Source organism: Pyrus communis, chromosome 1, assembly GCF_963583255.1.
Source record: "Pyrus communis chromosome 1, drPyrComm1.1, whole genome shotgun sequence".
NCBI classification, from domain to species: Eukaryota; Viridiplantae; Streptophyta; class Magnoliopsida; order Rosales; family Rosaceae; genus Pyrus; species Pyrus communis.
In genome coordinates, this window is record NC_084803.1 from 25,686,421 (window position 1) to 25,711,210 (window position 24,790).

The following is a 24,790-nucleotide window of genomic DNA, read 5'->3' on the forward strand; positions in this document are numbered from 1 at the left end:
AGACTCACCGGAGAAGACAAGGAATATTTCGTCAATTTTGACGAAATATACTAACGACGTTACTAACGGCGTCAGGTACATATTCATTTTTGGATGGAATATTCCCTAACGCCGTTAGGGTTACCACACGTGTGCTAGGCACGTGCCAGCGCGTGGCCAACGCGTTTGGCCATGCCTGCGTGGCAACACGTGGGTGATCGGAAATTATTTTTAAAATATGGAGTTGTTCGTGAGGTTGAGTAGATCACGTTGGTATATCCAAACACCCCATTTGAGCATTGTATGAGAAGTTATTACCTACTTTCTGTTATGTGCTTTAAATTGATGTTTTTATAGTTGTTTCGCATATAGGTGAGACCCATCCTAAGGACGAGCACAGTCACTCGAGGCAAAGGGGTTACGACTCTTCCACATATCAGTGAGTGAGCTTTTGTTTTTTCGTATATACCTATATACTTGTGGTTTTTCCCATAAAATGACATGGAATGTTTATATGTTTTAAATGCCATGCATAGCGTTTGCCTATTTATGTATGCATTAGTAGTTGCATATATGTATGTTTAGTGCTGCAGACGCACAGGTAAGTGCCAGTTAAGTTTATAGTTTATGGTTGTGAACTAGTGGTTATGTGAGATGCATAGAGAGCTCATAAACTACACCCCCGGTGTTAGTGCTCCAGCCCAAAGCAGGGCACAGTCCTTCACGTGATGTTCACCTCCTGCACCACACGCTCATCTTGAATCCAAGTTAGGTGCACAGTCCTGTCGTACAGACCACTATAGGTGGTTCCCACTCGTAGGTAACCTGTGATTATTCGCCCAGTCTTCATGTGATCGTAGCACTTGAGTGTATTTATTTACACCCAGTCCTGTCGTACAGACCATTTTAGGTGGTTCCGACTCGTGTGCAAGTATAATTAGTGAGTTGGGGATTTTAGCTCTAGATTCAACCGTACTGGTCATGTTAGGTGACTCCGGCTGACATGTTACTTGCATTGATTGATATTACCTGGGTTACTTACAGTTTATGTGGAGGCATTCGACATGGCATACTTTTGAACATGTTTTCAATATATATGTATATTCTATTTTTTGGGAAACTATACAGGTTTTACGACGAGGGGTTAGAACTTTTGATAATGAAATGATTTTGAAAAGCTTTGTTTTTGCCTACTTACACTTTCTATTTTGCGCCCCTCCAGGTTCTAGTTAGAAGTAGCTTTGGTGGTTCACGAGGACTTGACGATGGTTCTGACAGAACATCACAAATGTAGGATCACCTTTGGGTGTTGTGTAATTAGTATTCTTCTTCTGGACTGGACTTAGGTTTTTTGTGCTCTGATTATGTTTATCACACTTAGTCTCGCACTAGTGTGTTACTTTAACTAGTTTATTTATTCGCACTTTTATTATTATCTTTTGCTTTTGCACTGTGCACATGGCTACATCACCCTCAAGTGACTGCCAGCACGCCTTAATTTCGGTCAGGGTGTGTTAGTTTGGTATCAGAGCATAGGTTTGGCAGTCCTGCATATTTTGTGAGTGTTCTAGTTGTTTTGGTGTCTTCTGTCAAAACTATGCCGCCTCGTATGGAACCACGTCGCTCTGCTGAGCCTAGTTTCCCCGATGTAGTTCAATTGGGGGAAGCTATTGCTACTGTTATTCAATCAGCACTCCACCTCCCTAGAGGACTCCTCTGGAGACCATGTATAATTTGAAGCTGGATAAGTTTGAGGGCCATGAGGGTTTTGAGGGAGCTGAGCGGTGGCTTGAGCATATTAAAAAGATTTTTCGAGTGTTGCATAATCAGGAGAATCTTCTTGTTGAAAAGTGGATAGAGACGACTTCATGGTTCTTGGGTAAGGAATCGTCATCTTGGTGGGAGCAAGAGGTCCGTCATTTGACTCCAAAGGAAAGGGCTGACTGGGAACTGTTTAAGCAGTTTTTTAGGAAAAGGCTTGTGCCTCCTGAGTACATTGATCGTAAAAAGCAAGAATTTACCGTGTTGAGGCAAGAGAAGTTGACAACGAATGAATATTATAGGAAGTTCACTGATTTATCTCGTTATTATCTGGAGGTTGCTGCCAATCCGGGTGAGATGCTTCGTCGTTTTCGATTGGGTACTAAGAAGAAGTGGCGTTCTATGGCGACTACTACTCCTTGCAACTCTTATCAGGAGTTCTATAAGATTTTGTTGAGGATTGAGGATTCTGAAAATATGCCTAGCGAGAGTGAGGAAGAAGAAAAAGATGGCAATCAAAGGAAAGACGATAAAGGCAAAGGTCAAGCATCTCAAGGACCTCGCAAGACCCAGAGTTTTAAGCGGAGTGGAGCTAGTTCCAGTTCTTCCAGCGGAGGTTTTAGTGCCACTGGTCAGGGAAGAGGTGGTAGATTTTCTAGGGGTCCTAGAGGCCAGAGACAGGGTGATACTGGTAGAGGAAGAGCTCTGTTGTGCCGTAGATGTAACAATCGGCATTTTGGATAGTGCAGGAGAGGCAGCAGTGGTTGTTTCACTTGTTGGCAGATGGGACATAGAGCTACAAATTGTCCCCAGAATCAGCAAATGCCTCAGCAGTCTTTCTTACACCACATGCGCCAATCCAACAGGTTCCAGAGCCTGGTAGTTATGGTCAGATGGGTCGTGGTGGTGCCTACTATTATTAGGGTGATGCCGTTCCTTATGCTCCAAGGCAGTATCCATATCTCCAAGATCCTTATTCTCAGAGTGGGTATCCTCAATACTCTAGAAGTTATATGTCGTATCCTCCCATTCCAGTGAGTAGATCTCAGTGGTACCAAGGAGGACAGCCTCAGCAGGGAGAGATTGCTACTAGTAGTGCGAGATCTTCAAGGCAGTCTAGTTAGCCTAGTCAAGGGCGTAATGTGCAGAGTCAAGGTGGTCAGACTAGTAGAGGTCGTGGTGGACGACAGCAAACCCAGGGGTGCATCCACAATATTTCTCTACAAGATGCTCAGAATAATCCTGACTTGATTATGGGTATGTTAAATATCCTTGGTTATTTTGCTAGAGTATTGATTGATTATGGTGCGACACATTATGTTATTTCTCATACATTTGCTCAAGTGACGCAACCTCACCCTACACCTTTAGGGTATGATTTAGAGTTTGCTATGCCTAGAGGGGAGAGATGTTATGTTGATTGTGTGTATCCAGGATGTCCAGTGATGGTGGAGGATGTTGTTATGCCAGCTAACCTTATCCCGTTAGATATTGTTGATTTTGATGTGATTTTGGGCACATATTGGTTGCATTTTAATCATGCCAATATTGATTGCTAGGGGAAAACTGTTACCTTCCATCATCCTGGATTACCAGTGGTTACTTTTATGGGTGAGCAGAGTGGGGTGAGACATGGCATTATTCTGCTGTGCGAGCAAAAAGGTTGTTATCAAAAGGTTGCCAGGAATACTTAGCTTATGTATTGTTGAACGATGTTACTCCTAGTAGTGTGGAGGACATAAGGGTAGTCATGCATTTTCCTGATGTTTTCCCTGACGATTTACCTGGATTGTCACCAGACCGAGATGTGGAGTTTACCATTGATTTACTTCCATATACTAATCATAAATCCTTAACTCCTTATCGAATGGCTCCTGCTGAGTTGAGGGAATTGAAAATTCAGTTGCATGAATTAGTGGATAAAGGTTTTATTCAGCCTAGTACTTCACCCTGAGGAGCTCCAGTGTTGTTTGCGAAGAAAAAAGACGGGACTTTGAGGCTATGCATTGATTACCAGCAATTGAATCGTGTAACAATTAAAAAACCGTTATCCATTGCTGCAAATAAATGATTGGTTTGATCAGCTTCGAGGTGCTTGTGTATTTTCCAATATTGATTTGAGATCTAGTTATTATCAGTTGAAGATCAGTAGTGAGGATGTCCCTAAGACAGCTTTCAGGACTCGTTATGGTCATTACGAGTTTCTGGTAATGCCATTTGGATTGACGAATGCACAACAGCTTTTATGGATTTGATGAACCGAGTATTCCAGCCATAATTAGATAGGTTTGTCATTGTCTTTATTGACGATATCCTAGTATACTCTAAGTCTAAATCTGAGCATGTTCGACATCTTACTTTGGTGTTGAAAAGGTTGAGGAAACACCAACTATATGTTAAGTTTAGCAAGTGCCAATTTTGGTTAGATCAAGTGGCATTTTTGGGACACGTCATATCTGCTCAAGGTATTTTGATGGATCGTCAAAAGGTAGTAGCAGTGAAGAAATGGGAGCAACCACGAACCGTCATTGAGGTGAGGAGTTTTCTTGGCTTAGCAGGATATTATCGACAGTTTGTAAAGAATTTTTTCGTGATTGCTTTACCACTAACAAGGCTAACTAGAAAGGATGTTAAATTTGAGTGGGATGATAATTGTGAGCAGAGTTTCCAGCAATTGAAGTATTGTCTCACTCATGTACCTGTTTTGGCACTCCCGAATGATAGTGGTAATTTCAAAGTCTACAGTGATGCTTCCTTAAATGGTCTGCGATGTGTGCTGATGCAACATGGTGGGGTGATTGCTTATGCTTCACGACAATTAAAGCCTCACGAGTTGAATTGCCCTACGCATGATTTAGACTTAGCGGCCATTATCTTTGCTTTGAAGATTTGGAGACATTATCTTTATGGGGAAAAATATAAGATCTTTATGGATCATAAGAGTCTTCAATATCTTTTCACTCAGAGAGATCTTAATCTTCGTCAACGAAGGTGGTTGGAACTGCTTAGTGATTATGATTGCACGATTGATTATCACCCTAGTCGCACGAATGTGGTAGCTGATGCACTTAGCAAGAAATCTCAAGGCTGTATTAATGCATTGTACGCTAGTCGTGTTCCTCTTCTGGAAAATTTAAGATCAACTGGAGTGCGGTTAGAGGTAGAAGATTAGGAGGTAGCCTTACTTGCTAATTTTCAAGTTAGGCCGATTTTAATTGATCGTGTACTCAAAGCCCAGATGGTTGATGAAGAGACCCAGCAAATAATTCAAGCAAGGCATCAAGGGAAAAAGAAAGACTTCAGAGTTTGAGAATCGGATGGCATGCTTATGCAGGAGAGCAGAATGTTTGTGCTGAATAATTTGGAATTAAAGAAAGTAATTCTTTATGAAGCGCATATCTCAGCTAATGCGATGCATCCAGGAGGTACTAAAATGTATCATACCATTCGACCATTTTATTATTGGCTGGGTATGAAAAGAAAGATAGCTGAGTATGTGAGTAGGTGTGCCATTTGTCAACAGGTTAAAGCTGAAAGAAGAAACCGTTTGGGTTGTTGCAGCCATTTCCCGTTCCAGAGTGGAAATGGGAAAATATTACGAGGGATTTTGTGTACAAGCTTCTGCGTACACATAATCGTTTTGACAGCATTTGGGTGATAGTCGATCACCTTACTAAATTAGCGCATTTTGTTCTAGTAAGGGAAAAAATATCTTTGGGCCGATTAGCTGAATTATTCATATTGAAGATTGTGAAGTACCATGGTGTTCCAGTGAGTATTGTCTCGGATCGTGACCCAAGATTTACTTCTAAATTTTGGGTGGCTTTTCAGGAAGCTTTGGGTACGAGATTACTCTACAGTACGGCATATCATCCTTAGACAGACGGACAATCAGAGAGGACCATTCAGACGTTAGAGGATATGTTGAGATCTTCGGTGTTGCAGTTTGGCGATGCTTGGCACAAGCGGTTGGATTTATTGGAATTTGCCTACAACAACAGCTTTCATTCGAGTTTAGGCATGTCACCATTTGAGGCACTGTATGGTAAATCTTGTCGTACACCCCTATGTTGGTCAGAGGTCGGAGAAAGAGTTTTGGTGGGCCCCGAGATTGTAGATGAGACTACTCAGAATGTTCAGGTAATTAAGTCTAACCTAAAAATGGCCCAGGATCGACAAAAGAGCTCAGCGGACAAGCATGCCACTGACAGGGTGTATAAAGTTGGTGATTGGGTCTTTTTGAAGCTTTCACCGTGGAGAGGTGTAGTATGGTTCGGAAAGAAAGGTAAGTTAAGTCCCAGGTATATTGGACCATATTTGATCACCAAGCGAGTTGGTGAAGTGGCTTACAGGCTTGAGTTACCTTCTGAGCTGGCTAAAGTGCATAATGTTTTTCACGTGTCCATGCTTCGTCATTACGTTGCGAATCCGTCACATACGATACCTCCTCAACCATTGGAAATAAATCCGGATTTGACATATGACGAGGAACCAGTAACGATTCTAGATTGGAAGGAAAAGGTTCTGAGGAACAAGACTGTGAGTTAGTGAAAGTTTTTTGGAGGAATCACTCAACGGAGGAGGCTAATTGGGAGACTGAAGATTGGATGAGAGATTTGTATCCTCGATTGTTCTATGATTACTAGTGGTTTGTTTGAGTTGTTATGAATTTCGGGATGAAATTTTTTTTAAGGAGGGTAGGTTGTGACATCCCGTCCTGAATTATTTGTACCGTAGGTGTGAAATGGCGATAATGCCCTTGGTGGATATTTGCCATTTTGGTGTGTTGTTTTGTTGTTTTTGATGGTTTACTCTACTGAACACACACACACACCCATACCACACACTCCCGTGACTCCCTCTCTCTTCTTTCTCTCGGACTTTCTTCCATTTCCTTTGCAAGTGTACAGACGAACTTCAAAACCAACCTTTCATGCACGGATCGACATCTAGAAGGTAAGATTCAAACTCCTTGCAAGCTCCTGAGTTCATCCATACCATTTTTAGAACTTGAAACCCTTGAAAACCCTAGAACCCGAAAACCCAATTTTGATGCACTAATCATTGCAAAGGTTTCAGTGGATTTTAAGGTCTTAAGGAGCTTTAGAATACTCTCACGAAGCTCGGGTAACAAGTTTGAAGGATTTTGGACATCGGGATAGCAAGTTCTAAGGTTGGTCAGATTTTGCGAGGTTTCTCCGGCGAGATTCCATGAATTTCAGGGCTTGAAAATGGTAAGGTTTTGTTCTACTTGTTGTAAGTGTCATTTTGGTACCAATTTCATGGAATTTGGTTGAGAAATGAAGAAGATATAAAGTTTTGAAAATTTTCCAGTTTCCGGCTAGAATTCGAGTTGCAGACGACAAGGCTGACAGCGTCGGCCAGCGAGACTCACCGGAGAAGACAAGGAATATACTAACGGCATTACTAACGGCGTCAAGTATATATAACGGTATATTCCATTTTTGGACAGAATATTCCCTAACGCCGTTAGGGTTACCACATGTGTGCCAGGCACGTGCCCGCGTGTGGCCGAAGCGTCTGGCCATGCCTTGGCCGACGCGTGGGTGGTCGGAAAATTATTTTAAAAGTGTGGGGTTGTTCATGAGGTTGAGTAGATCACGTTGGTATATCCAAACACCTCATTTAAGCTTTGCATGAGAAGTTATTACCTAGTTTTGGTTATGTGCTTTAAATTGACTTTTTTATAGTTGTTTCGCATATAGGTGAGACCCATCCTGAGGACAAGCACAGTCACTTAAGGCAAGGGGGTTATGACTTCCACATATCAGTGAGTGGGCTTTTGGTTTTCCGTATATACTTATATACTTGTGGTTTTTCCCAGAAAATGATATGGAATGTTTATATGTTTTAAATGCCATGCATAGCGTTTGCCTATTTATTTATGCATTAATAGTTGCATATATGTATGTTTAGTGCTGCAGACACACAGGTAAGTGTCAGGTAAGTTTATAGTTTATGGTTGTGAACTAGTGGTTATGTAAGATGCATAGAGAGCTCATAACCTGCACCCCTAGTGTTAGTGCTCCTGCTCAGAGTAGGGCATAGTCCTTCACGTGATGTTCACCTCCTGCACCACATGCTTATCTTGGATGCACAGTCCTGTCGTACAGACCACTATAGGTGGTTCCGACTCGTAGGTAACCCGCGATTATTCGCCCAGTCTTCACGTGATCGTAGCACTTAAGCATATTTATTTACACCTAATCCTGTCGTACATACCACTTTAGGTGGTTTCGACTCGTGTGTAGGTATAGTTAGTGAGTTGGGGATTTGAGCTCTAGATTCTGCCGTACAGGTCATGTTAGGTGACTCCGGTTGACATGTTACTTGCATTGATTGACATTACCTAGATTACTTACAGTTTATGTGGAGGCATTCAACATGGCATACTTTTGAACATGTTTTCGATATATATGTATATTCTATTTTCTGGGAAGCTATATAGGTTTTACGGCGAGGGGTTAGAACTTTTGATAATGAAATGATTTTGAAAAGCTTTGTTTTTGCCCACTCACACTTTCTGTTTTGCACCCCTCCAGGTTCTAGTTAGAAGCAGCTTTGGTGGTTCACGAGGACTTGACAGTGGTTCTGACAAAATATCACAAATGTAGGATCACCTTTGGGTGTTGTGTAATTAGTATTCTTCTTCTGGACTGCACTTAGGTTTTCTGTGCTCTGATTATGTTTATCACACTTAGTCTCGCACTAGTGAGTTACTTTAACTATTTTATTTATTTGCACTTTTATTATTATCTTTTGCTTCCGCACTGTGCACATGGCTACGTCACCCTCACGTGATGACCAGCATGCCTTAATTTCGGTCAGGGTGTGTCATATAGGTAAATTAATTACATATAGTAATTGTTTAACATATATGTTAGTACTGTGCATATATATATATATATATATATATATATATATATATATATATATATATATATTTGAACGTATAGTAGTACTATTTATATATAGGTAAATTATATATATAGGAATCCTTTAACAAGAAGGATCCCCTTTTTTCTAAAAAAAATGGGGACACCCTCTGGATCATTGGATTTGACTTTAATGAAATTATGTGGTTAAGATTTTGTGGTTTGTGATTTAATATCAACCACAGAATTTCATTAAAGTCAATCCGACGGTCAAGAAGGTGTCCCCATTTAAAAAAAAAATGGGGATCCCTCTTGTTAAAGGGCCTATATATATATATATATGACACACCCCGACCTAGATCGAGGCGTGTTGACCGTCACGTGAGGGTGACGTAGCCATGTGCACAATGCGAAAGCGATATTAAGATAAGAAATGCGAATAAATAAAAACCAAACCAAATAGGGCACTAGATAAGAACGAGTGCAAGATGAAATTAAGTGTGAGTTCACAACCAGATTATAAGTAGCCTAAATGCAGTCTAGTAGGACGAATACTAATTATACAACACCACAGGTAATCCTATAATGGTGATAATATGTCAGAGCTACCATGGATTCCTCGCAGGCCACCAATAAGCACTCCTAACTAGAACCTGGAGGGGTACAAAACAGAAAGTGTGAGTGGGCAAAAACAAAGCTTTCCAAAACCATTTCAATAACCCCTTGCTATAAAACCTGTATAATTTCCCATAAAATAGAATACATATCTATACCACAACAATGCTCAGAATAGCAAAATCCTCACATATATGCCATGTCCAATATCTCAACATAAAAATATTTAAGCCAAGTGATATAAATCAATGCAAAATGATATGTCTGCCGAAGTCACCTAACGTGACCTGTACGATTGAATCTAGAGCTCATCTATCTAGCCGGAGTCACCTAACGTGACCTGTATAGCTCAAATCCACATCTCAACAAATATACCTGCACACGAGTCGGAACCACCTAAAGTGGTCTGTACCACAAGACTAGGTGTAAATAAATACGCTCAAGTGCTATGATCACGTGAAGACTGTGCGAATAATCACGAGTCACCTATGAGTCGGAACTACCTATAGCGGTCTGTACGACAGGACTGTGCACCTAACTTGGATCCAAGGTGAGCGTATGGTGAAGGAGGTGAACATCACGTGAAGGACTGTGCCCTAACCACGGGTGGGAGCACTAACACCGGGGTGCAGGTTATGAGCTCAAAATACATCTCAACATAATCATGCAACTCACATCCACAATCAATAAACTTACTTGGTACTTACTTGAGCGCCCGCAGCGTAAATGTCAATATATGCAACTACTATATACATATTCTAAGTATAAGACATTTGGCATGGCATTTCAAAACATAGGAATCATTTAAATTAATTTTTCTGGGAAAAATACTAAGCATATATATATATATATATATACACACACATACTGAAAACCAAAAGCCCACTCACTGATATGTGGAAGGGTCGTAGCCCCCAAGTCTCGCTTGACTACACTCATCCTCTGGATAGGTCTCACCTATATGTGAAACAACTATATAAACGTTATTTTAAAGCACATAAACAAAACTAGGTAATAACTTCTCACATGTTGCTCAAATGGGATGTTTGAATATACCAACGTGATCTACTCGGCTCCACGAACATCCTCATGTTTTTAGAAAAAATTTCTGATCACCCACGCACCCTCACGTGCTGACCATGCGCAGGCACTTACCTAGCACACGTACGGAAACCCTAACGGCGTTAGGGAATATTCTGTCCAAAAATGGAATATACCGTTAAATATACCTAACGCCATTAGTAATGCCATTAGTATATTCTGTCAAAGTTGACGGAATATTCTTCGTCTTCTCCGGTGATCCTCGCTGAATCCGCCGTCTATGTCGTCGAAAACTGGAAAAACTTCTAATCATCATATCTTCTTCACTTTTCAACCACACTTCATGAAATTTAAACCAAAATGAAGCTTAGGATGAGAGGAACAAAACCTTACAACTTTTAGGTCCTAAAACTCACGAGATCTTGCCAGAAAAATCACGATAATTCGGCCACCTCTGCAACTTGTCAAACCCGAGCTTCCTAACATCCAAAACCTTCCAAAATTCTTCCCTAAGCTTTGTGAAGAAGTTCTAAGGCTCTCTAACACTTCCAAACTCGACAAAACCTCATCGATCACGATGGATGAACAGTGCACCTCATCGGGGTTTTCTGGTTCTCGAGTAAATGAAGTCTTCACGTCCAACTACGAGTATAGATCGACTCTTGAGCTTGCAAGGAGTCCAAAAACAACATCCACAAGCTTGATCCGTGAATGATCAAGTGGTTTGAGAATTTGTCTGTACAATTGTATGGAAATGGAAAGAAATCCGAGTGGGAGGAAAGAGAGTCAACGGGAGTGGTGTGTGTGTGTGGTCCAGATGGGTCACCAACCAAAACAAAAGAAAAATAAAATAAAATCTAAGTTCCAATTGGTTCCAAAAACTAAGGAAAACATGAATTGGAACACAACCAAAATGCATGTCACACAACACCATCTAACGTCCAAGGGTATAAAAGTCATTTCACGCTATCAAGGATAAAATAATATACACATTCGGGACGGGCTGTCACACACACACACACACACACACACACACACACACACACACATATATATATATATATATATATATATATTAAACTTTTAGTAGTACGATATACTATTGAACGTATGTATATTTATTGTAGGATTGTATACTTCTCAATGTATTTATAAAAAGCAGTACGATATACTTTTGAACGTATGTATATTTATAGTAGCACTGTATTCTTTATATATATATATATATGTATGTATATATATATGTATGTATATATGTATATATATATATATGTATGTATATATGTATATATGTATATATGTATATATGTTAGGGGTGATAATAGTATGTGCAATAATTATGTGTTCATTATAATTAAAGTAAGTAATAATATTTATTGATTTGATTGTGGTACAAGTTGTAAATATTTTGTAATAATAGGTCAATTACTTTTCTATTTGGCAGTCTTTTTCAAATTTGGGTTTTATTTAGATATTTAGAATTAGGTGGGTTTTTATCTAGAAAATAAGAGTTGCAAGAATTTATATCTAAAAAACCCTTAGAACTATCTCATTGAATATTTGTTATATACATTATGTATCATGTCACATAATAATATGGTATAACTCCAACAATATTGGTCATTACATGAGAGAAACTCATCAGAGCACGACCTACTTAACCCACAATAAAAAAAAGCGATTAAGTTTGCTGTTCTCAAAGTCCGGTTTGACGCCATTAATTAATTATATGCATGCCTAGTTAAAATCAAGTAAAATGATAAACGCACATCATTTTTTAGCTCTCACCCACCTATGTGTAATCATGTTCATTATTTTCATTTAATCTAACAAGCAAAAATGAAGAAGATCAAGAAACTTAGAAGAGTGTGAAATCAAAATATATTCAACTTTTTGTTCGATATTAATCTCAAATAACTCGACATTAACATGATAACACAGACTCGATTACTGCTTCTAATCGTAATTTAAAAACTAAGGTGATGGTCCATGAATTGAATTTGTTAAGAAAGACAAATTTATTATTGTAAGCATTATCGTTAGGATGCGGTCAATCAATACAGCTAGCTACAATTGGGAGGAAACACCACACTCAAAGACAAGACATATAGTGACAAATCTCTCGTTCAACGGTCTTAATTAAGAAATAATATTACTCCATTTCGTGTCTACACTTGGAATTAAAGGGAGGCAACCTAACGCTTATATTTATACTCCTATAGCCACTACCTAAGCTGTGAACTCTTCATACAATCTCTTTCTCTCTCTCTCTCTCTCTCTCTCAAAGACAAGCATGGAAATCTCCTTCCAATTGCAAAGCAACAATCCAATGCTGCAAAAGGCAAGGCCAAAGAAAAATTCTCATAGTAGTTATATGATTCAAACTATTTCATGCAGAGGTGATGGGTTAGAGAGCCATGCAAAGAAGGCTAACTTTTATGAGGTACTTTCTCTTGGTTCTGAAAATAACATAGACTTGCATGACATAAAGAAAGCCTACAGAAGCATGGCTCGTCAATTTCATCCTGATGTTTGTGCTCCGTCGGCAAAAGAGGAGTCTACCAGAAAATTCATTGAGCTTCAAAAAGCATATGAAACACTTTCCGACCCGGTTTTGCGTCAAATGTATGATTATCAGTTGAGTTTGGCTGACTCTTCGTTAGGGTTAGGGGTGGAGGGATTTTGTATGGAGGTTAAGAGATCCATATTTCAAAGGGAAGTGTGGGAAGAACAACTTCGTGGATTGCATAAAAGATCACAAACCAGAAGGGAAAGGCGGTCCATGCAGAATTAATATTTTATTATATTTGTAATGCAATGTTTTACTAATATTTTCGTAGTATCATTTGTAATTATTTGTGCAAACAGGAGCAGCAGAGCTTTCTCTTTGTTAATTTTTACTCGAAAAGGGGCTTCATCTTCATATCTAAATGATAACATAAGGAACAAAATGATCTCTTCTTTTTTTATTTTATGTATTACGTTCTTTAGTTTACCAAACTCAAAATACAACAAAAACAAACAACCGACAAACTGAAAACAAGATTTGAAAGTTGAATTGAAGAAAGAAATTAAAAATAATGAGCAAAGTAAAATCACAATGCGATGAGGGCAGAATATGAGATTTTTTTTTTTTTTTTTTTTAACAAAAGATATTATCTACACTGAGGGATGGGGAGTGGGCTAAGTTCTACACTAGGTTAGCCATAATAATGTGATTCAAATTCTCAGTTCGCAAAAATCAAACATAAGACCTCTTATTTACAAGTAAAAATGACCACTAGACCGAACTAGTCACGAGATTTTTTAAACTAGTTTTTTGACATTAGGGCAATGACTTCATCATAACTATCCAATTTCAAGCAATCAAACACAAGTTACAAAGTTCAGATTTAGTTTTAATGTCTGATCACTAGTACAAAAAACACTTTGCACGACGCAGGTCCTTCGTCGCACAAAGTCAAAAACTTTGCGCAAAACTTAGCCCAACGAACATTTGTCGCACGCTAACCGTCGTACCAAGGCAGTGACAAAAGGGTTTGCGTGACGAAGAAGAAACATGTGTCGCGCAAAGCCACTCTGTGCGACGGAGGGACATGCGTCGCGCAAAGTGCATTAGGTAAACCCCTTTTTTGGTTTTGGTCAAAAATATTTTTTTTTTTAATTTTTAATAATATTGTAATTAAATTCTAAACAATAATTAATTAACCAAAGAAAAGTATTTAATTATAAAATATATGAAAATGTACATACAAGATGTCCAAACAAAAAAAAAAGAAAAAACTACAAGTAGTTTTCTAAGTGAAGTGGCTACTGGGTATCGGCAGGGTGAAATGGCTCGAAGGTCGAAGGTGTAGCAAGATCAGGTACTGGTAGCAAGATTTGGAGGTCGGACATCTGTATGGCTCATACAAGGTCTCTCACATGCCCGGCATAGGCCTTCATCTCCTCGCCCTGGGCCCTTATCTGCTCGCCCTGGACCGCAAGCTAACCCCTTAGGGTTGTCACTTCCTCCTTCAATGCATCAACCACTACTATGTTTGATCTGGAAGAAGAGGACTAACTTGCGTTTTCCCCATGCATTGAACAACCTTGCCATGACGACGACCATTTCAAAACAAGAGGAACTACCTATCCATTTTCATAGCCAACAAAAAAAAGTGCATCAAGTGAAACAAAAAAGAATGGGTAACCCGACACTGGGAATCTGTGATAAATTGTAAAGATTATCTGAATCAATATTTATAACAACTAAAACATGTTTCAGGATGGCCAGTAAACACTCTAGTAAGCAAACATTGTAATCAATCAAGGGTACCAAAACTTCATTAGACTAATTGATATTATCAAAGTACCATAGAAAAACAGTTTACTTCGTACAAGCCAATAAACCAGACACATGACCATAGAGACTAACTAGTAAACAGGTAGGAAGGTAAGAGAAGCAACTTTAAATATATAGAACTCCAAATATTGGTTAAAACCAAACTAGTTTCGGTCTAACTTAAACCTATAACTGGACCAACTGCAAAATTAGAGCTATTTCCTGCACATAATAAATGAAAAGAACTGAAAATTTTCTTTCTAGATTCTTAAAACAATAGTTAGCAACTGTACATTCAAAAGCATATTATATAGTTCTCCAATGTTAAACAGCTGATATTATATATCTTCTAAGTAACATTTAGCTTTATCTATCACACCACCCACAGTCAGAGCACGTTTTAGTAAAAGAGAGATGTAGACTTGTTTTTTTGGGATCAACAGATATATGTAGACTACATGAGAAACAAGGAACAACCCACAGCAAGCATTTACTTCATATGGAAAGCAACAAAACTAAAACTGAACATTAGATATTCCTGAAGCTTACAGAAGTAGCCCATTCTGATTTCAGTCGCTTTTCAACAAAGTTAGCAAGTTTCTTTGCATAAATTTCTCTGGTATCGCTGTTGAAACAATTAGGAATATCATTTGGTAACTACTGACTACCATAAAAAAAAATTACGTGGAGTTTAAAATGCATTATGACGAAAGTAGAAAAAACAAAAATCAAAGGAACAGGTCTTATAATGAGGCAAAACCAAATTGTATAATAGACTGAAATGAAACTATGGCGGGAGCAACACCATTGTATGTTAGCAAATAGAAACATGAATAGCAGCATACTTAAGTGTAAAAAAAACAAGAAAAGAATTGAGGATCAGATAAGTTTGAGCGGTTAATATGCTTTGCATATTTTAACATGAATAAACCAGTATTGTTAATCAAGATAATCAACAGCAAAGGCAAACCTCAAAGGATTGTCTCCTCCAATTCTGCCTCTAACATTATCCTTACTCTCTCCATGCCTAGTAAGTAATATTAGGCGGAGCGTGAGGTGTGTATTCACCTACAACAGTGTACCAGAAATATATGAATACATGACCAAAGTATGAAGAGACAAAACGACCAAAAAAGAGCCAAAGGAGCGCAAAAGCAGGGGTGGGGAGGACGTTTGGGGCTTAGGGATAATCAACTTCTCTCAGTTTTTTATGTCGAGATTCCACTGTAAGATTTTGGTATGGTAATTACAAATGCAATTTAAAAAAGGAACCTTTTACTATGATTCTTAACTGTAATTTCATCAAGTGCAGATATAGATATATTCACCAAACAAGACATGTAATTAAAACTAGACGAAAACAACTAACAATGAAGACAAATGCATGAATTCAAACCATTTAGAAACAAACTACAACTCAAGGTTCTATGAGAAAACTAGCTTACTTATTTAACTCGAACTATAACCACTTCATACTCCCACTAACTCAGCATATCAATGCTCGAAATTAATTCCATAAATAATGAACCAATGTTAATGTCTTGACCCTTTCCCTGACCAATCTGTACTTGATATGCATGTGCTTGTTTCCTGAAGACCTCTTGTTCTTAGAATAGAAAACTGCAGCAGTATTGTCACAAAGAATCTGTAATGGCCTTTTAATGATATCTAGAACCCTCATTCCTTCTATAAATTTTCCTATCCATACAGTACAGATATCATTGTACTATGCTCATGATTTTACGACTATTAACACAATCTTCTTGAAGCAATGATAACCCACACATAATTAACCTAACATAATCCAGGAAAGAAATTATAAATACAAACCAAATCCTCTGTATCCATCATGACAGCTATTTCAGTTAGCTTTTGGATCTCAAGAAAATGAAAACCAGATATTACTCTACTTGTGAGAAATATCAGTGTCTCAGGCCAGATGATGATGCTATAACAACTCTAAGCAGTTTTCAATACTTTGATATCTGCAAGTTTTGTTAATAGTAAGCACATTAGGTGAAAATGAAAATGAAAACAAGGAAAATGAAAACTTTCCTTGTTGCAAATCACTTTACGCAACATGTCACCCGTTTGCAATGTCTTTTTTTCATGCTATGACCAAGACTGGACTTCAAGTTAGCGAGTCTTAAACCAGTCCGAAACTGCACTAAACCTTTAGGAACAACCTATCAGGAAAACTAAAAATTTGAACAAGCTTTAGAATCAGTTCTGCTTCAGGGTACACGATTATATCACATATTGTCCGGTGGTAGTACATTTAAGAAAGTCAACTAAGCAAATAACAGCATGTAGCTAAACGTTACATATCTTTGATCAGTGACCCCTATGCAACAAGCTCATTGATAGCATTTAAAAATAATCCAGTCAAGAAACGTATACAAATTAGCTAACGATTTTGTAGATACCTGAGTAGCGTTGTTAAATTCAGGTAAAGGATTCCCATTATTATATGTTGCTTTGACAAGTTCATCAAAAGTGTAGCCATATAGTACGTCACTCTTTCTCCAGCTGTTTGTTCAGACCTTCCACATAGTTTCGATGATGGCCTCCCCAGTGAACTTCCAATGTTCTCTGACTCATATACGGCTCTAAAGCATCCTGAAAACAAATACATTACATTTCAGTCAAGGAAGATCATATACATGTTGCAAGCATAATATAATTACATGTATGTATCATCACGTGACAAGAATAAGCAGCTCAAAATAGAATAGTAATCTCTACACAATAAGATTTACAACACGAGATGGATAACTGCCACAACTGAGGGCTTTCATAGAATCAAATGCTACACCACACGAACTTCAGAAACCAAACAATCAAATTACTAAAGTATCTTGCAAATCCAATCAGGTTATAAGAATCCGCAAAACTTCTAATGTGATTATTGGAAGGCACTTTCGGCACTTTCTTCCTTAATTCAAGGGATTAATCATGGAAGGCACTTTCGGCACTTTCTTCCTTAATTCAAGGGATTAATCATCTCCCTTAATTCAAGGGGATGTTATTTTATTATTCCCTAAGCCAGACAACTTCCATAATTCAAGAGTGCTTTCGGCACTTTCTTCCTTAATTCAAGGGATTAATCATCTCCCTTAATTCAAGGGGATGTTATTTTATTTTTCCCTAAACCAGCTGTTGTGGTGTAAAGCAAGAGGTTAATCCTCTTATATATTGCTGTACAATTGTAAAAGAACATACAAGGGAAATATAATTCAATCCTTGAAAATCAATATGGTATCAGAGCAGGAAAATTAACCTGCGTCTGCTATACTGCTATCCGAGCGTGTTCAATCCTCAAAATGTTTGAAGACAATCCGCTGATATCCGAAGCTGAAAGCTCACAGGAGCCTTCCTCCATGAACGTGCATGAGGTGGACGTCAACCCAAATCAAAGATTAAGCTCAGTCGTGTTGAATGAGTTTAATTACTTGCCTTGGTCAAGAGCTGTGTCTTTGGCGCTAGGTGGAAGGTCCAAGCTGGGGTTCATAAATGGAAGCTTCAAAATACCTGATGCTTCCTCACCAAACTATGAATCCTGGCTTAGCAAGGATCAGCTGGTTATGTCATGGCTTTTGAATTCCATGGATCGTAAATTAGCTGAAATATTCAGCTATTCAGAATCCTCGTACCAGCTATGGGAAGCGGTTAAGGAAATGTATGGCAGCCAAAACAATGCTGCACGGGTCTTCCAATTAAAGAAGGACATCTCCGATCTGCAGCAAGATGGCAAACTGTTTGTGCAACTCCTAGGAAGCATGAAAAGCATGTGGAATGAGTTGGAAATCTATCGCCCTCACACAACCGACGCAGCACTGCTACGAAAGAGAGCAGAAGAAGACAAGATATTTCAACTCTTGTCTAGTCTTGATTCAACGTATGAAGATCTTCGATGTCACATACTCATGAACACTGAGCTTCCTTCTTTCACCAGTGTGTGTGCAACGATTCAACGGGAAGAAGTAAGAAGGAAAGTCATGAACATAGGTACAACGACCAGTGTACCTGAGGCTAGGGCATATATAACCAACGAAAAGAGGTACAAAGGAAAACATCCGAACTTGAAGTGTCAACACTGCAATAATATAGGTCACGTCAAAGACACATGCTGGATCTTACACCCAGAGTTAAAGCCTGAGTTCATGAAGGACAACAAGGGTGTGCAAAGGATGAACCGTGCTCCACATCGAGCGAATCATGTGTCTACCTCCACCTCCAATGGGCCAGATCCACTCAAGAACTTCACAGCGAATCCTGCTGAACTAATGAACGAGTTTATGTCGTATCTTCAAATCAAGAAAGGAGTTGCTGGAAGTGATCGTGCTGATAGCATAGAAGAAGGGAACTCGACGGCATTGCTCGGCAAGTTTGCAGGGTTCTTGGCAGACACGAGATCCATACCCCAAGAGGACATGCAAGGTATCATGAAAGCCTTTAAAACTGCTCTTAAAATAAATATGTTGCATGATTTTTGGGTTGTAGATTCGGGTGCCACAGATCATATGACCAACCATGTGTCTATGTCTAAGTCTCAAAAATTTGAAAAATTTGCAAACCCTTCTCAAGTTTCAATTGCAAATGGTGAGAATGTAAAGGTCTTAGGGAAGGAAAAAATAAAATTAATGTCAGACAAAATTGAATCAATGGCTTTATATGTTCCTTCCTTCCCATTTCAACTTCTATCTGTGGGAAAGATCACAAATACCTTGAATTGCTTAGCCATTTTTTCTCCTCACAATGTTATCTTTCAGGATTGTGCCACCAAGAAGACGATTGGTGAAGGGTTTTATTTAGATGGTCTCTATTACATATCAAAGAGCAATCCAAGAGGGTTTCAAGCCAAGCTCAACCACATTCAAGATAATCAATTGTGGCATCAACATTTAGCTCATCCTTCTTCACCCATTTTGTCAACTCTATTTCCAAACTTAGGAAATGATGATATTTCATGTGAAACATGTCACTTGTCTAAATCCACTTGACTACCTTTTAAATCTTCCTTGTCTAGAACTAGTAAGTGTTTTGAACTAGTTCATTCAGATGTATGGGGACCAACTAGTGAATCATTTGATGGCTATAAGTATTTTGTGATTTTTGTGGATGACTTTTCTCGAGTCACATGGTTATATCTCTTAAAGTCTAAGAATGAAGTTATGAAAGTTTTTAAGGACTTTCATAACCTTGTTAAAAACCATTTCTCCTCCCAAATTCAAACCTTAAGGTCTGACAATGGCACCGAATATATGTCCCATATCATGAAACAATATTTGAGCACTCATGGCATCATGCATCAAACAAGTTGTGTTGGAACACCTCAACAAAATGGTGTATCCGAACGCAAAAACCGTGACCTACTTGAAAAAACAAGAGCACTAATGCTACAAATGAATGTACCAAAGAGATTTTGGTCTCAAGGTGTTATGGCAGCTGCATATATCATCAATAGATTACCCACCCGAGTCTTGGAATTCAAGTCTCCACTCAAGGTTATGAAAGGAAGGAAAATTGACCTCTCACATCTTAGAGTGTTTAGCTGCATCTGTTTTGTGCATATTCAATCTCTTCACAGAGATAAATTAGATCCTAGAGCTGCCAAATGTATTTTTCTTGGTTATTCCTCTACACAAAAGGGATAAAAGTGTTATAATCCCCAATTAAGGAGATTGATTGTGTCCAAAGATGTGCGATTTCATGAAACTAACCCTTTTTTTAGCAAGTCAAGTGAACTCACAGCCCAAGGGGATGGCATCTTGGATGTGTTCCCACTACCAAGAATTGAACTGGATGAACCACATCAACACGAGCTCAGTTATGTCAACGTTGATGCTTCTCCCAATGAAGATAGCAATGAAGGGTCTCATTCTGAGGATACACTGCATGACAATTGTGACAATGAAGATGATGCAAATGAGTGTGAAACAACGCTTCCAGCTCCTCGACGCAATCCAATGCGAGTTAGAAAAACTCCCACAAAACTTCAGGATTTTGTTATGTACAAACCCACACATCCCATCTTCAATTGTGTGTCATACAAGAGAGTGACACTGAATCATGCTGCATTCCTAAGCACTATATCCAGTTACCAGGAGCCTCAGAATTTCCACGAGGCCAACAGCCAAGAGGTGTGGAAAGAGGCAATGCAAGAAGAACTTAAAGCTCTAGATTAACACAATACCTGGAGCATCACCAAACTTCCAACAGGCAAGAAAGCAGTAGGTTGCAAATGGATTTATAAACTCAAATTCAAGTCAGATGGTTCAATTGAGAGACATAAAGCAAGACTGGTGGCTCGGGGATTCACTCAAACATTTGAGGTGGATTACAAAGAAACGTTTGCACCTGTGGCCAAAATGAACACAGTAAGAGTGTTATTGTCTGTAGCTGTAAACAAAGGACGGTCCATGTACCAAATGGACGTAAAGAACGCATTCTTGCACGGTGATCTCAAAGAAGAAGTCTATATGAAATTGCCACCAGGGCATCCACAAAGCAATGAACCGAATGTGGTGTGCAGATTGCACAAAGCCATTTATGGCCTAAAGCAGTCCCCACGAGCTTGGTATGCCAAACTGAGCTCAGTTCTCACTAGTGTTGGTTTCAAAAGCAGCAACGCCGATTCCTCATTATTTGTTCGCACAGGAGCTGTGGGCACATTAGTTGTGCTTATTTATGTTGATGATCTGATAATTACGGGTGATAATACTGACGAGATCTCCACTCTCAAACAGTCTCTCAGACAAAGATTTGCAATTCAAGACCTTGGGATATTGAAGTACTTTCGTGGTATAGAAGTGGCAACCTCACACAAGGGACTGTTTCTTAACCAAAGAAAGTATGTCTTGGATTTGCTCAATGATGCCAACATGAGCGATGCTAAACCAGCCACCACTCCTCTTGACAGTAAGCAAAAACCTAGCTTGAAGGGCACGCCACTCATGGATATCACCCATTATCAGCGATTGGTTGGAAAATTGATTTACCTCACAATCACTAGACCCGACATCACCTATTCTGTAAGTCTTGTGAGCCAATTCATGCACTCCCCGACTATTGAACATTTGACTCTGGTTAAACGAATCTTACGCTACTTAAAAGGTTCAGTGGGTCGTGGTATCATCATGCGGAAGAATGACAACACTCAAGTCGTAGGGTATTGTGATGCTGATTGGGCAGGCAACGCAATCGATCGTAAGTCCACCTCAGGCTACTGTACATTTGTCGGTGGAAACTTGGTCACCTAGAAAAGTAAAAAGCAAACTGTTATCGCCAGATCCAGTGCCGAAGCTGAGTACCGTGCAATGGCTTCCACTGCGTGTGAGTTGATATGGTTCAAGGGTCTTCTGTGTGATTTAGGGTTTCCTGCAACTCTTCCTATGTCCTTATTCTGTGACAATCAGGCAGCAATGCATATAACATCTAATCCCGTGTTTCACGAGAGAACGAAACACATTGAGGTTGATTGTCATTTCGTTCGGGCACAGGTGCAGTCGCAGGTAATTCAGACACGGTATACACGAAGCTTCGACCAATTGGCCGACATTTTCACCAAGCCCTTGGCTTCTCATCGGTTTCAATGGCTTCTGTCCAAGCTTGGATCCATAAACCTTCTGGATCCAGCTTGAGGGGGAGTATTGGAAGGCACTTTCGGCATTTTCTTCCTTAATTCAAGGGATTAATCATGGAAGGCACTTTCGGCAATTTCTTCCTTAATTCAAGGGATTAATCATCTCCCTTAATTCAAGGGGATGTTATTTTATTATTCCCTAAGCCAAACAACTTCCATAATTCAAGAGTGCTTTCGGCACTTTCTTCCTTAATTCAAGGGATTAATCATCTCCCTTAATTCAAAAAGATGTTATTTTATTTTTCCCTAAACCAGCTGTTGTGGTGTAAAGCAAGAGGTTAATCCTCTTATATATTGCTGTACAATTGTAAAAGAACATACAAGGGAAATATAATTCAATCCTTGAAAATCAATAGTGATACTAGAAGCTGACTTGGCCAACCCGATTTCATGTCCTTAAAATTGGTTTAAGGAGAAACTAGTTTACTTACAAGTTTATAAGGAGGTTTCTTCAATCCATAGTAAGCACAAACTAACCCCAACTTTTGGCCTTGAACGGCTACAATGATTCCAGTCTCTTATACTGTAACGACAACTATTAGCATACATAGAGAGAAATTTTTAAACCCTGAAATTCAGCCTATTTCCTAATAATTTATCCCAAATAAAAACCATGATTCAATCCCCATTTCAAAATTAAAACCCTAATTCCCATTCACAATTTTTTAAACCCTGAAATCCATCCCATGCCCTAGATTTTATCCCAAATTAAAACACTAAATTCTAAAATTCATCTCAATTCACAATCAAAATCCTTAATTTCACAATTCCACAATTTGTAATTAGACTTACTTTCAAGGAGAGAGACAAGCACAACGAAGGGAGTGGTGGCTGCCCGTCGTTTAGAAGGAGAGGGAGAGGGACAACCAACAGTGGGGTTCGAGATTAGGGTGATTTAGGGTTCGAGTGTGATGAGCAAAGAGGAGGAAGCCTATGGGAGAGAGAGGGCGTGATGAGCGAAGAGGAGGAAGGCTACGGAAGAGAGAGACCGAGTGAAAGAGAGAGAGAGAGAGAGAGAGAGAGAGAGACGAGGTCTTGGAAGAGGAGGAGGGCGTGATGAGCGAAGGGGTCTGGGAAGATTTTGTCCAAAATTTTCAATACTGGCGCTTATTTTTTAGTATTGCGCCAAAATTATCAAAACTGGTGCGACCTAGGTATACAATTCAAAATCGCGCAGAGTGTTTTTGCGCGACGACCACATAAAGGCGTTGCGCAAGGTATTTTTCTTTTAAAAAATTATTATAAAAATTACTGAAAATGTGACTTTACTCATTTCTAATTCAATTTTATTACATAAAACCCACAATAATATATTTTTCTAACAAAAATCTGACTAATAAATTGGTAGCTCCTTAATAAATATACATATCATTCAATTTCTTAAGTATTATACGTAAAAATAAATAAATTTAAATCTACTTAATAAATATATATACCATTGAACTTGATGTGATACACATTGTACGAAACTAATTTCAACGATCCAACCATCAAACTTGTTTGTATACGCTTCGAGATCGCATACGCAGAAAATGGAAAAAAAAAAGTTCAAAGATCAAGTAACGGGACAAAACTTTTTGACGGTTATAAACGAAAAAATCACGATTTAACGGTTATTTTATCGCCGATTTTGATGATTTTTTACAATTACACACCTGGATCCTACATGAGTACAAGGAACTGATTCGATCGTCAATTTAAAATATTTACACAAGTGGATACCAAAAAATCTTATGTTATACTTGATGAAAGTATAAATAAAATCTATGTGTTAGGAAATCTATCGTTTTAATGGGATACGCATTGTACGAAACTAGTTTCAACAATCCAACCATCAAACTTGTTTGTATATGCATCAAGATCGCATACGCCACAAATGGCAAAAAACAGACCACCAAAGATCAAGTAATGAGACAAAACTTTTCGACGGTTATAAACCAAAAAATCACAATTTAACAGTTATTTTAACTCTGATTTTGATGATTTTTTTACAGCTACACTCATGGATCCTACATGAATACAAGGAAATTATTTGATTGTCAATTTAAAATATTTACATAAGTGGATACCACAAAATCCTATGTTATACTTGATGAAAGTATAAATAAAATATAAGTGTTAGGGAATCTATCATTTTAATGGGATACGCATTCTACGAAACTAGTTTTAATGATCCAACCGTCAATCTTGTTTGTATAGGCATGGAGATCGCATACGCTAAAAATGGCAAAAAAAAAAACCTTTAGAGATCAAGTAACGGGACAAAACTTTTCGACGGTTATATACGAAAAAATCATGATTTAATAGTTATTTTAACTCCGATTTTGATGATTTTTACAGCTACACTCCTGGATCCTATATAAATACAAGCAACTTATTTGATCATCAATTTAAAATATTTACACAAGTGGATACCACAAAATCTTATGTTATACTTGATGAAAGTATAAATAAAATCTAAGTGTTAGGGAATCTATCGTTTTAATAGGACATGCCTTCTACGAAACTAGTTTCAACGATCCAACCGTC

At 38.6% G+C, this 24,790-nt stretch overlaps 3 protein-coding genes across 3 annotated transcripts; all 3 read left to right on the forward strand.

The window, feature by feature from the left end:
• Positions 1 to 1,704: 1,704 nt before the first annotated feature.
• Positions 1,705 to 6,288, forward strand: LOC137725223 (uncharacterized). Its single transcript, XM_068463845.1, has 7 exons — positions 1,705 to 2,431; positions 3,360 to 3,665; positions 4,059 to 4,900; positions 5,075 to 5,165; positions 5,572 to 5,708; positions 5,821 to 5,880; positions 5,986 to 6,288. Exons 1-7 carry the CDS (start codon positions 1,705 to 1,707, stop codon positions 6,286 to 6,288), a joined length of 2,466 nt encoding a protein of 821 aa, XP_068319946.1.
• Positions 6,289 to 12,585: 6,297 nt separating this feature from the next.
• On the forward strand, positions 12,586 to 13,086 carry LOC137736149 (chaperone protein dnaJ 20, chloroplastic-like). Its single transcript, XM_068475478.1, has one exon. The coding sequence runs from the start codon at positions 12,586 to 12,588 to the stop codon at positions 13,084 to 13,086; it is 501 nt and encodes a 166-aa protein (XP_068331579.1).
• Positions 13,087 to 17,939: 4,853 nt separating this feature from the next.
• On the forward strand, positions 17,940 to 20,804 carry LOC137725232 (uncharacterized). Its single transcript, XM_068463857.1, has 3 exons — positions 17,940 to 19,056; positions 19,120 to 19,218; positions 20,317 to 20,804. The coding sequence occupies exons 1-3, from the start codon at positions 17,940 to 17,942 to the stop codon at positions 20,802 to 20,804; spliced, it is 1,704 nt and encodes a 567-aa protein (XP_068319958.1).
• The last annotated feature ends 3,986 nt before the right edge of the window (positions 20,805 to 24,790 follow it).

Coding starts and splice junctions, on each gene's coding strand:
- LOC137725223 (XM_068463845.1), top strand. CDS start 1,705: ATGTATAATTTGAAGCTGGATAAGTTTGAGGGCCATGAGGGTTTTGAG. Junction 4,901..5,074: donor CAACTGGAGTGCGGTTAGAG/GTAGAAGATTAG, acceptor ATGCTTATGCAG/GAGAGCAGAATGTTTGTGCT. Junction 5,881..5,985: donor AGACTACTCAGAATGTTCAG/GTAATTAAGTCT, acceptor GTCTTTTTGAAG/CTTTCACCGTGGAGAGGTGT.
- LOC137736149 (XM_068475478.1), top strand. CDS start 12,586: ATGGAAATCTCCTTCCAATTGCAAAGCAACAATCCAATGCTGCAAAAG.
- LOC137725232 (XM_068463857.1), top strand. CDS start 17,940: ATGTTTGAAGACAATCCGCTGATATCCGAAGCTGAAAGCTCACAGGAG. Junction 19,057..19,119: donor ACCCCAAGAGGACATGCAAG/GTATCATGAAAG, acceptor TTTGGGTTGTAG/ATTCGGGTGCCACAGATCAT. Junction 19,219..20,316: donor TCAAGTTTCAATTGCAAATG/GTGAGAATGTAA, acceptor TTGTGTCCAAAG/ATGTGCGATTTCATGAAACT.